Genomic DNA, 14,248 nt, shown 5'->3' with positions numbered 1-14,248 from the left:
ATGGGGTAAAATCAACATTGAAATTAGGTCAAACACATTCATTGATCGAAGACGGGGTAAAATCAACATTAGAATTAGGTCAAACACATTCATTGATCGAAGACGGGGTAAAATCAACATTGAAATTAGGTCAAACACATTCATTAATCGAAGACGGGGTAAAATCAACATTGAAATTAGGTCAAACACATTCATTGATCGAAGACGTGTTAAAATCAACATAGGAATTAGGTCAAACACATTCATTGATCGAAGACGAGGTAAAATCAACATTGAAATTAGGTCAAACACATTCATTGGTCGAAGACGGGGTCAAATCAACATTGAAATTTTAAGACAAAATTATAACGAAAGGACAAACTTGCCGAAAGTGGAATGAAGTCTACGCTAGACCAAAACATCTGCACAAAATAACAGGAGGAATGATCGTTCATAATCACGTTTAACCCTGTTACATTCTTTATTTATCTATCTATTCCAAACAAAGTGTGTGTTATCGCTTTATATCTTATAGCTATAGATGTTAGCTGTATATTGCTATTACTAGAACACTTGTACCTTAAATCAGGTCGTTACTTTTTCTTTTGAAAGATTCACATTTGTATCCCGGGGCTTTTTACAGATTATATTAGGCTACTGGTATGGCTCAATGTTGACGGCCGAGCGTTGACCTGTAGTTGTTTAGTTGTCATCAGGTCTTAGGATAGTAGTCTCATTGTCAATCATACCATGCTTCCATCTAACAAACCTTTGTTACATTCACTACATAGATATGTTGTTTAGAAAATTGTCCTCTAAATACCAATAATTTAGAAAAAAAAACATATACAAATAAGTTTATATTTATAGCACAATTTAGTAGTTTTTAGAAGTGATTTACATACATGGGGTGTTGGAGTATTAATTAATGAAAATCGATCCATTAAAATCACAATTGTTTTTATATTTTTATTAAGTTAGCGCTTTAGATGACAATTATGTTTATTTAGTAATGGTATTAACTTGCCCTTTTTTTGTAGATAATTAATAATGAGAATTTACAACATCCCAACCAAAGAGCAGACAACAATTTTTTTTTAGTATTTCTCCAAACACGGAAATTTTATTCGTATCCAAAAAGAGTTGTTTCACTATTCATTTAGTGTATTTCAATTTCATGTCGTACGAAAATGTTTGTTTACTAATCGAGCATAAGTGTGTTTCCACTGAGCACTGACCTTGTTAAGGGACGATGAGTAAAGATTTGTTATTCTAATAGAAGCCACATCTTGACTATTTAACCAATAATATAGTGTTTAAACATAGAAAATTAGCTATTTTCAGTTCATATTATGGATGAGGTGTTATTTGATGAAACTGATTACAGTTCTGAGAAATGGCGGCCTTATAATAGAACTTTCAAGTCTCAATATTCTCTATGGAATAAAATATTAAGTTCCAATTAAAACAAATGTACGTTAATGATTATTTGTTTTACATTAACTATCAAAAGAGTAAAGTAAACAAATACAAAATCATTCGTTCTTTTTTTAAAGTTTTTAATGGAGAAGTTTTAAGTAAAAAATATAGTACCGGCCAGATTTGTATGGCAAGTTTTGGACCATGGCCATCACTTATTTTTGGCATTTCGATGCTTTTAGTTTTCGTATACGAAACGCGAGTCTAGCATACAAAACAAGAAGCTACTTCATTTGCAGCTGTACTGCGGACTGTGGATTGTTTTCAAGTAATTAAGTAACCCCTTAAACTAAATATTAGGGATACTACTGGTTCATTGACTTAATATATAAATACTTAAGTTACATCCTGAATTAAATTTGAAAAATATTGACACTCCGGATTGGTTGCGATTTTAACCTTACGACAAAATAAATTATTTCGATATCCTCGAGTTGAACTTTCAATTTCTCTAAAGCTGCTTTCTAGCAGGGCCTGCATATTTGCTTAGAATATATAGAAAACTTTTCCAGAAATATTTACCACGTCAGAAAATTATATTGAGCATGAATAATATAATGGACAAATGAACAATAAAACTTTGAACATTTCTGCAACTTATGGTATTTACTTGATATAAATCAGTCATGTAGTTACTTGGTAATATTGTTTTGAAATTATTGATTTTAGTTGAAATGATAGGACACTTTTTGAGAGGGAACTCACTTTTGCATAATGACTGTATCTCCGAAAAAAATTTCATTTTGTTCTTCTTTCAATCAGTAATAAATCTTTTGTCAAGGTGGTTGCGATGGGTGTACGCAGCCACATCTGGGTAGAATTGAGACTTTTACAGATGGCTTATCATTATACATGTAAAAGATTTATAAAAAGAAAAATCGGGGTCAATATAATTGTTTTTTAAGGCATTCAAACCAGAGGAATTCGAAAATCTGACAAAACTCCCAATACATGACAACCGAACATCCTCAAAGAAAGTTTCACGATTTCTGTGCGTTACAAACCCTTGTAACAACTCTCTGAGGGGTAGGTTCCTTTAATATTGCAAACAGTTTTATCGTTATCCAATAAACCCCCGTTTAACCAGTGGAAGTCGAAACTTACAAGACCGTCATCCCCCATAATATCTCTATTACAGAACATACCTAAGATTTGTTCGTCCTGAAGATGGACAAAAATATTTGCAACTAAACGTTAAGCAACCAACATTCCATTAATCAATCAATCTACATATTGCTATTGGTTCTTACTTTGATAACTTCTCCATCTTTTCATAAAATCTTACAAATTCTGTGTATTAAGTTGTTTAAAACATAAAATCTTACAAATTCTGTGTATTAAGTTGTTTAAAACTTAAAATCTTACAAATTCTGTTTATTAAGTTGTTTAAAACATTAAATCTTACAAATTCTGTGTATTAAGTTGTTTAAAACATAAAATCTTACAAATTCTGTGTATTAAATTATTTAAAACATAAAATCTTACAAATTCTGTGTATTAAGTTGTTTAAAACTTAAAATCAATTCCAGTCGTACGATGTTAACGAAACGAAGGACTGGTTGAAGGAACTGTTAAAACACTACAACGATGTTGTTAATCAAAGTTAGATAGATTTCGTTTTGTTCATGTTGAAACCAAAGACGACCGTAAATATAAAAACTTCATCAGAATTATTTGTGCATGTTCGTTTCATAATGATGTATCTTTATCATTTATATGGTGTCTGAAGGCTGAACATTTATTTATCTGTGATAACATCATTTATCCATGTTTTTAATGCAACAAAAAGTAATAATGTTTTACAAAGTTTCACTTGATAAGTTCTTGCTTGTCAAATGAAGTGGAAATCCTTTCACAGCTGACTTTGATTGAATCTTTTCTTGTCCAGATATTTTAACAAATGGTTTTCCCGCGGATTTATTGATCCTCCTTCCGATACCATTTAATTCTCATGTTAAACTTGTTACTGGGAATAAAAGGCGGGCGTAACATGTTTATTGCATTCAGAACCATTCCCTTTTGATTCCAAATGTAATCAGTTTTTGGAATCTTATACTTGTTAACAGTATAATATGCTGATCACACATATCAATGTCACGAGACATTTGTTCAACCATTAAATCTGATAACCACAGGGAATATATCATATCTTCATTTATCTGATTCTAAAAATATATCACGAAATATCTAAAAATTGTTAAATAGTGGAATAATTACTGATAATTCCCCAGTTGATCCTCAAAACCATTTCTGTAAATAATGGTATTGACTACATTTGTAATTCTTAAATTTTTTCTCGTCCCAAACAACATCAACATTTTAAGGATTATTTGTTAATTATAGCATTATTTCACAGGATGGTGAATCTTCTGCAAAGACAGATACACAACCCAGTACAGCTGATACTGATTTCCTGACATTCAGTCAAGATGTAAGTACAAAAGTAAGGAGAGGCGATTGTTTGCAAATGAAACAACTATCCAGCCAAAATCCAATGAAAATGATGTCAGCAATTGTACAGCCTTCAACAATGAAAAAAATCCATACCATAAAAAGGGCTATAAAGACCCTTATATGAAAAATAAGAAAGTTCAATTAAGAAAGTGAGATTTATATCATAACAATTTAAGATGAAATGAATATAACAGGGATCAACGAACAATAACCATTATTTAAGACAGACATTAAAGAAGGTGACATATTTAATATATGTTAATCTAGGACAATGGTATGACAGCCAAACATATAAAAAACACCTGTCAAAAATAAATGGTATGGTCTATGCAATGCCCAAAAGTAAAAGACATTAAAACAATGGTTACAAATCGCCATACAAAACTACCTGCAATTACTGATTATGAAAGCTTGTTAAAAGCCCAAATAAAAAATGCATTTATAAAATTTGATAAAGTTGATAGAATTGACTTCCTATTAGATCCGGCCATGAAATACATATCTAAACGGCACATTTCAAACACAGTACAAAAATATGTTTAACAAACAATGGCAATTATCATCCCTAAATAAAAATCCATACTGATTTAACACAACTAATTTGAGGTCAAGATCAAGGTTATATATATGTGTCTCATCCTGAATATATATACAAGAGCTATTTTCCTCTAGATATTTAGCAAGCAAATATCAATTGATCTATGTTATGTATAACTGTTATTTTTTTTTACGGAACATTTTTTTACAGGATGATGACTCCATTGCAAAGACAGAAACACAGCCCAGTACAGCCGAAACTGACTCCATGACCTTCAGTCAAGATGTAAGTAATACATTTGATAAAATAATAGAATTGTATTTGATTTTCATACCATTAAATACAAGTCATTTGAAAATATATTAATATAAGAAGATGAAGATTCAAATTCATTTGAAGTGAATACATCAGAGTTCAAGGTCAGAGTTACTTGTTCAAAAAAAAGTTTCAAGGTTACTTTTCAGAAAGATTATATAACATATATAAAATTGCATGTTTTGTTGAATAAAATAAAAAAGCAATACGTATAAAGATCAATCAAGGTCAAATTTCTAAAAAGAAACAATAGTAGTTTTTATAATAAAATGCTTTCAGGATATCATTAAGACATTCCATATTGGACTGAAACCTAACATGGCATGTGTGTGAACAGGTTGAAAGAGGAAACTCCTTATTGATTTTGTGGTCATGTTAATTTAACATATTTACTATAAGCAGATTGTACATGTTAGCTTACTCATAAAAGTTAACTAAATGTTCTTTGTAACTTTTTTCTTCATATAGTTATCTCAAACTTCTAGCTGGAGTACAGATGAAAAGAAAGGGGACATTCTTCTAGATGATGTCAACACTGCCCTGTCGTTATTGTCTAATGGTAAGATGAGTCCATTGAAATATCAAGTCAGAACAGATATAGCTTCATTACATCCTTCATCAAAACGTATGCTTAAACGTAAAGCTACAACTGCCATTGAAGCATTGATGGATTGTTTAGCTCCAGGTCAAGCAAGTGAGCTAACCGAGTTGATAAAGATGGAGAAACAGCATTCACCAGTCCCTGATTTAACTACCACAATTGTAAAATTGTATGAGAATACCAATGATTGCAACATGAAAAAACAGATGTTGTCAATGTTGGCAAAAGATTACACCAAGAAACAACTACAGGAAATGATTCCAGGCTTGACTGTTTATGGTATAGACCAGGCACGTCTACATGCTTCAGTGCATGGAGAAGGTATTATATAAACCTATAGCTTATAGGTGTCATACCACCAATTAAAAGTCCCTATCTGTTCAACCAAATTTTACAATTTTCACAGCTTTCTAAAATATTTTACCTTAAGTTTAACTTCATAGAAACCAGGTATATCCTGAATCCTACATGTATCAGCTTTTTACATGCCAATTTTCAACAGGTGTTTAAAATCATATAAAAAAGAAAAGGTGTTCCAAATAGAGGTACCACTAAAAATAACCCCTGGTTTTCTGGAAATCTTAAATTAGTACAAATGTATTCATTTACTATGGAGTGCATTAATCCTCAATTTTGAATGCCAACTCATAAACAAGTAAATTTTAGCTCAAAATGGTCTTAATATATTTCTCTTTCACCAAAAGTTTCATTTCTGCCAATCTGTCGGTTAGTTTAAGTAAAAAATGACACCAAATGCACTATTTTTTTGTCCGAGTAGGACTACTTTCACATACGTTCTAAATTTGAGGGGGTAATTGGTGATATGACACCTATAAGTATATAAGACAAATTTCTTAGATATAAAAAGAGATTAGGAGTTTATGGCCAAATGGTCCAAGTAATAAAAATACTGTATCACAATGCTTTTAAAACTGAGGTTGTCAGTTAAAATTATGCACTTGGCAAAAGAATGAATCCATGGTTTATAGTAACTAGTAACCAGAAGAACTTCTTTTTATATTGATTTCATTAGTTATAAAGAGACTGTAGTTATGACAGCTGCTGTGATTTTGTTTAGATATTCACATACTATTTCTGTTTCAGGTTCACAAGTTCCAAAACAAATGAAGCAAAACCGTCAAAGACTACCACAGTGGAAGGTTGCTCATGCTTTGGATTTCTTCTTCAATCCTCTATTTCATCAGGTATATATAACATTTAATGCCATCTTGTGTAACATTTTTGTCCTGTCTAAGATTGATGGTCTTTAATATGGGACACAGTGGATGCATTCATGTCACATACAGTTATAAAGGGATATAACTGAAGATCGGTGAAAGTGAACCTACCAAAATTTGTACTGGATCTGAGTTTTGTGGTAATAAGTATTGTGTATAACATTCGGTTGAGGCAAACTGAAGCCAGAGAGCAGAAACTAACAATTCAGCAGTTTTTTTATTTGTAGAGGGGCATAACTATAGATCAGTGAAAGTTATGTATATTAACACCCAATGTTGTTAAATGAAACTAGATACCATGCATTTCTCATACTTAACAATATGATCAAATAGCTGAAAGACTCCCTGTGAAATTATTGAAATAACCAGTGAAGATGTAATTATCTTTGTGTCATTTAGATACCAAGGAGGGTGGACTAAATTTGGCATGATATATCATAATGAAATTCTAGTATATTTTTAATTGTATTGATTTTTAGGTCAGCTCATATGGAACCAAAGAGATGAAACTGAATACTGGAGAAAAGATTTTAATACCAGAAGTGGTTCGAACTGTTTGCCATGCCAACTTGGTCCACATGTACCAAGCCTTTTGTAAAGAAGCAGATGTTGATCCACTATCTAGATCGTCTCTTTTTGAAATTTTGAGGGTTTGTCCAGCTTCCAAAAGAACAAGTTTGAGAGGCCTAGATAATATTGCCACTGATGGATCCACAGCTTTTGACACTTTAGATGAAGTTAAAAAGCAGCTTAAACTTTACTTAACTGAGTAAGTTCTTATTTCTATAGATGGAAAATAAAAGCTCAGGAATAGTCAAGGTTAATCGTTATTCTCATAAAAATGTCACTACTGTTGTATTTTGCCAAAGAGACAGCCAGTTAGCAATTTACAGCACTAAAAATTGAAAATCTGTATACAATTGATCTATAAATGATGAGCAACTAAACATTGCATATAGCTAGCTGTACCTGTAATAAATTGCCAATTTGAATGCAATTAGTTTGTATCAATGGTTATGATTGGAAGACAGTTAGCGTAAAATTCTCTATCTCCTTGTCTGTAACTAAGGAAGCCGACATTTTGAATTGTTGAATGTATTGACATGTAAGTTCTACAATAATAAGCCATAAAACTCGCATGTTGCACCTGAACATCCTCTTTTTATCAAATTGTATTACATTCTGAAGCAGCAGCCTGAAACTACAATACAAGGATTTCTGAAATTTGGTTTCTATAAGTCAGCTTTAGTGCTTGATGCATTTTCAATTTCATCACTTAACAACTTCCAGATCACCGCACACTTACATATTTTAACACTATAAAAATTATCCACTTGAGGCAGGTGTATTGTCAGTGAGCAGTAATTCACAGTTTCACTTGTTTAATTTTGCACATGTTGTAGATTAAATAAAAATTCCTAGAAGCTTTACCTTAGTACACTTTAAAAACTTATTGCAGCTATTTTTGTTTGTTTGTATTTTAGCACTGAAGTACACAATGATTTAGAGAAGACTGAGCAAGATCTCCATTTATTTAAACTATATATAAAAACTGACTTTAAACTGCATACATCATTAGCTGACCAGTGCCCTGACCACTGCATTATGTTCGCATTGTCTGATCCAAAAGATCAAACACTTCAAAATAAATGTACCCACAGTCATAACATGGTTTGTGATAGATGTGAGCTGTTCTCCAGGTCTATAATCAATCTCAAAAGAATTACATCTGAAGAGAAAGGCAAGTTTTATCTTACTGTATTGCAGGTTTGCTTAATTTGTTTTGTACTGTACAATGTATAATAATAAGGAGAAGTGGTATGATTGCAAATAAAATATTTATCCATAACAGTTCAAATGAAGTGGGTGTTAGCAATAAATGGGCAATAATAAGGTCTTTAACAATGAGAAAAAAAACCACATCATATAATTGGCTATAAAAGGCCTCAACATAAAACATTTGAAACAATTAATGAACAAAAACTTAACTGATTTATAAAGGTTTCTTTATAGTTTATAAATATTAAACTTATTTTGGTGAATATTTTTAAGGTCATTGTTCACTATATATACATGTCTTATAATAATTAGAAAATAAATAGTCTCTAACATTATTTCATTAAATGTACATATCATAGTATTTTATTAATGTTCATTGAATTTTTCAAATTCAATACAAATAATAATCAATATCTAATCTATTGCTTTTATCATATGCAGCTATTCCAGTGGAACTTAAGTCTGAACTTCTTCAGGATATTGAAGTAGGAGAAAGCAATATCTTGTCTTGGAAGCAGCACTTGGTTCGTTGTGCCAATCAAGATAGATGTAGACAAGCTCTTCTAGGCAGTTTGAAGAAAGAAGAAGTTTTTATTATAATGGACTGGGCGATGAAATTCCTGCCCTTGTCATTTAGGGAAAAACAGTCTGACTGGTATGCACAAAAAGGCATAAATTGGCATGTGTGTGTGTGCATTTTCAAAGATGATGAATCAAATTTGAAGGTACTAACAATGCTTTTCATAGATGATGTTATCAGTTACTTTATTACAAGGTACAATTAAAAAAAAAGTCTTGAAATCACCTGAATAAATAAAATTGAAAATGGAAATGGGGAATTTTTCAAAGAGACCACAACCTGACCATAAAACAGTCAACAGCAGAAAGTCACCAATAGGTATTCAATGCAGCAAGAAATTCCCGCACTTGGAGGCGTCCTTCAGCTGGCTACACAAATATATATATATATACTAGTTCAGTGATAATAAACGACATACTAAACTGCAAATTATACACAAGAAACTGAAAATTACTCCTACAAGTATATGCATTATACTTTGTGAATGTGAATTATAAGAAGCTGGTATATCATTTTTTTTATTTCTAGTCATTGGAACTACGTTTATTGTTACAAGGTTACTTTTGAAACTGGAAAGCTGTACATTTCAGGAACTTTTCATCTATTCAAGACTATACAAGTTCGCCTAGAAAAATACAATTTGATCTCTATGTAGCTTAATTATTGTATGACCCTGTCAGTCAGGCACCTTAATGCTGACCATGACCTTTATTCATGATTCATTTTTAATGCAGATTCATAGAAAACTTTTCTTTATAGGGTTTAGTTTTTCATTATTATCAAAAGTATTGTTATATCAGAAATATTTGAGATATAGATATAATAGGTAAAGTTCTCATTATCAATAGATAGAAATTCTATTTTAATGTTTACATCCTCATCAAATTTTATATTTTGGTAAATATTACAGGCTTAAGACTTTTGTACATAAAGTTTTTGGCAAGACTATTGTGTGAGTCCAAAATTTGTGTAACTCTTATGAGAGATGGAGTAAAATTGTTTAATTTTCTTTTAATTTTACAGCATAGGACGTATACCCATATCTTTGACCAGGTGAAGCAAGATTGGTTTGCTGTTGTGTCTGTGTTGGAACACACATTAAGAACAGTGAAGAAACAACTCCCCTGTATTACAACAGCTTACCTCAGAAGTGATAATGCAGGTTGTTATCATTGTGGAAACACATTGTTATCCCTTGATGGGATTTCAGAAAGAACTGGTATGATATACATATATATTCTATTGAATGACAATACATTTTTGTATTTCTGTAGAATTTTAAGGAAATGTAGATCATTCTTTAAACAATTGTTCTTACTAATTACATATGTTGTCAAGTATAAATTTGTATAGCAATGTTCAGAAAATTACTGCTTCTATTGAAATACAAAAAACATAATTTATGTGTATATTAACTGGACTAAGTCACTTAAAAACAAGTTCTTCAGACTTAATATAAAAAAGACAAAGTGGTATGATTGCCAATGAGATAACTATCCACAAAAGACCAAATATTTGTATGACTTGATCAAGTTTATATACACCAATAAATTCATTTAAAAAAATCAAGGAATCCTATAATCACTGACAGAACAGTTATTTTAAAAAAGGACATATTTATTTTAGGAATCACCATAAAAAGATATGACTTTAGTGAGGCGCAGGATGGTAAATCCTATTGTGATGCCAAGATTGCCCATCTAAGATGTAAGATTCGTCAATATGTTTCTTCTGGGAATAATGTTAAAACAGCAGGCGATATGAAGAACGCCATAGATTCTTTGGGTGGTGTAATGGGCTGTCAATCTTCACACGTCCAGATAAATTCCCAAGTAGCTGGAGAAGCCAATAAGATCAAGAATACATGGAAAGGAATATCAAAGATCTCAAATATAGAGTTACGGTAAATAGAATGCACTTTATTTTGTTCATGTCTCTTTTTACTGACTACACCAAAATTTATACAAATTATATATTCAAATTTGAAATTAGCTTCATTAAATAAAATATTTCTTTCAATTGTAAAATGTATATATGCTTCACAAAATAATTTCAGCTCTAAATCTAAAGATTGAATGCATCATGTTTGGGTACATTTTGTAATAATTTGAGATAAAAAAATAATTCATGGACAGAATTTCATAGTGAAATATTTCCCTGAGGAGGGGATAAAATTTCAAACTTCCTTTAAAGATATAACTGAAATATTAATCATATTTATTTAAGAAATGACTGTTATGTTTTTTCTGTCACATTACAAAATTATGTCTATGATTTGATAAACAAAACAATGTCAGCCAATCAGAAGAAGTGTTACATTGAAAATTAAATTAAATTAGTATTAGAATATTGACGAAATGTTACTTTCGTGTTTATTTTTTAGAAAATTTAGATATAAAAAAAATTGTTTTTGTCAAAATTTATGCTTTCTTAGATATGAGCTAGAATTTACCCCTTCAAAATATTTGTCCAAATCCTATGAAAATTATAATTTTTTTTATCAGAATATTACATTAGTATACTTGAAAAACTTATTGATATTTTATTTAATTATTTTAAGGAGGAAAGTCAACCTGAACAGGGACATAAAAGAATGAACAAAATAATATAACATCATGTTTGCCACAGATGAATGGACAAGGATCTGCTGTTCAAAATCAGCTTAACAATTTTGAAATATGATTAATTCTTGCTTTGCCATACTCATCGAATACTCGGCATATCATGTTAACTAAAAAAATACAGATATATCTATTGTTTTCAAATGAAGTTCATTGTTATATATAAGAAAAATATTCTACTTATTTTGAAATTAATGTAGTATGATTTGTAATCACAAGTTATTTTTAATTTTTCAGAGAAAAGCAGATCATTGCATTTAAAGCTTTTGGAGTTGGTTGTGGGAATGTGATGTCAGAAGAGCAATTGAAAAAGATCTGTCCTTCCCAACTGTCTGCAACAGAAATCGTTGTCATTTCTGACTTTGTTGTACCAAAAAAGGAAGCAGGCAGCATTACTTACAAAGCCCATGATTTGGTTACTGATACTATTGCTGTGGAATTACCTGTTGACAGCAACCACAATGAGACCATGCAACCATTATCGAATAGTATATTCACATGTATAGAACCTTGTTGCTCAAGAGTGTTCCAGACTTACTCTGGTCTTGAGTCCCACATACTACTGGGAAACCACCAAATTAAGTTAAATAGAATTTCCACTTATGACAACATCAAAATAAAATGGAAAGAGTCCTGCTTGAACATTGCAGAACATGCTACAGTGTCCAGAGATTCAAAACTGACTCCAGGTTCACCATCTTCTGATATGGGTTGGGCAATAAAGAAGGATAGAAAAAGTCAGAGATTCACAGAAAATGTTAAAACATACCTAAGAGCTATTTTCAATGCTGGTGAACAAAGTGGTAGGAAATCAAATGCAGACGATGTCTCTAGAAACATGCGTGTTTGTAGAGATGAAAATGGAAACAAAATGTTTCAACCAGAAGAATGCCTTCAACCAAGCCAAATTGCTTCTTTTTTCTCTCGTCTGTCTGTTATGACCAGAAATACAAGACCACAACAAACACTTGACGATGAAGATTTGGAGCCAGCCCTTAATTTGATTGACGCTATGGAGGCTATGGATGTTTTAAATTCATGATTTGCATAAATATGTACATTTATTTACAACTGATAATGCATGATAGTTATTTACTAAACAACACAAGGAAAGCTCCATATTTCTCAATCTAGTTCTGCTAAACAGATTTTTTTTCTCTTAAGATATCACCTTTTCAAACAAAAAGTTTAACTTTTTTACTTAATTTTCTTCAAACTCATAAATAAATTTTTACAAGATATTCATAAGAAAAACAATATTCCTATTATTATTGTTATGGCCATTTATCTCCTGAGGCTTATTTGATTAATGAAACTTGAGTTTTCACTCAGACCTGTAAAATTTAAATTGCAAAATTGGCATGCTGTAAAAATTCTGGAAAACTGATATTTTGGTATCTTTTACTATACCAACAGGAAAATAACAGTTTATGTTAATGTGCGTTGAATATAGCTCATAGGTTTGTTCTGACATTTTCTGTGAATATTGTTTATTAATAATCTGAGTGCTTACCAAACATTTTGTGATTCAGTTAACAAAATGCTGGCTATTTTAACATTAAATAAGTTGAATTTAGTTAAAGCATGAATGGAAACATATATTTCGAGGAATTTAATCATTTCCTAAGGGACATAACTCCAATACAGTTTGTAGACATTATATTGACAAATTCAACCTTAAACAGTAATATGTGATCTTTAACTTGCATACAAAATGTTTATAAACAAAATTAAGACCTGGGAGTAAAAGTCAGGAAAATAATATTTCGGTAAGATTTGGTATCCTAAAAATAAAATGTATCAACATCAGACTCAAACTTTATCCATAACTTGACACTATGAACCTGATAACTAAAAATGAAATCATTAAGTGGAAGTTATTTGGAACAAAATTATGGAAAACTGCTATTTTTGAGAATTTTGCTTGGGTTCATTGGGCACAACTGCATTATATGTGTGTATGGAAGCGGTTACCTCAAAGTATGTGATATGATTTAAAAAAAAAAGCAAAGTTTTAAATCAGGTGACAAATGCCATTTCTATTTTCTGTTTTCTGTAGGGAAGCATTTCTTATTACATGTAGATAAAGAATTCATCATTTAAAATACTTGCGCATTTTTATACTTATATATGTTGATAACAGAGGCCTGAAAATGGGCCTTCTAGAATTGATATTGTTGGACTTCTTTGAAACATGGCTAATTTAATTTGAGGTGAATAATTGTACCAAAGGTTATAATTAATCAAATTAATCAACTTGTATGTAAGTCAAATGTCATCACCTGTATTGTTAAAGGCTTTATGGTCTGAATATATATTGAAAATACCCTTATGACTGATATTAATAACAGATGATAACCACTGGATTACAGGCCCCTTATTTTGTACAGGCATTTTAACCCATCCTTTCATTAAGACAGTGGTGACTTAAAAACAAAAGAACGTTAGCTTGTTTCCAAAGGCTCTCATTTATATTAGAAAATGTATGGATATAACATTAACTTTGGCACTAAGTGTGCTCAAGAAGGCCCACAATTTCTGATACATAGGCGGATCTAGGGGGGGGCGGGGCCTGGGGGGCCCATGTCCCCCCTTTAGTGGGACAAATTTGGTTGATTATATAGGGAATCATTGAAGCATGACTGGAGCGGGCCCCCTCTTAGG

At 31.2% G+C, this 14,248-nt stretch overlaps 2 protein-coding genes across 2 annotated transcripts; both read left to right on the top strand.

Moving 5' to 3' along the window:
* On the top strand, nt 1–8,872 carry LOC134681504 (uncharacterized). Its single transcript, XM_063541142.1, has 8 exons — nt 1–5; nt 3,802–3,889; nt 4,661–4,735; nt 5,234–5,687; nt 6,471–6,571; nt 7,084–7,373; nt 8,089–8,371; nt 8,825–8,872. Exons 1-8 carry the CDS (start codon nt 1–3, stop codon nt 8,870–8,872), a joined length of 1,344 nt encoding a protein of 447 aa, XP_063397212.1.
* On the top strand, nt 8,845–12,719 carry LOC134681569 (uncharacterized). The gene is made up of 4 exons (XM_063541217.1): nt 8,845–9,108; nt 9,987–10,182; nt 10,590–10,866; nt 11,822–12,719. The coding sequence occupies exons 1-4, from the start codon at nt 8,983–8,985 to the stop codon at nt 12,624–12,626; spliced, it is 1,404 nt and encodes a 467-aa protein (XP_063397287.1). The 5' UTR covers nt 8,845–8,982; the 3' UTR covers nt 12,627–12,719.
* Nucleotides 12,720–14,248: the final 1,529 nt, after the last annotated feature.

The sequence above is a fragment of the Mytilus trossulus genome, chromosome 8 (assembly GCF_036588685.1).
Source record: "Mytilus trossulus isolate FHL-02 chromosome 8, PNRI_Mtr1.1.1.hap1, whole genome shotgun sequence".
NCBI lineage: Eukaryota > Metazoa > Mollusca > Bivalvia > Mytilida > Mytilidae > Mytilus > Mytilus trossulus.
Note: the sequence above shows the minus strand (reverse complement) of the source record. Positions and strands in the feature narration are given on the sequence as shown.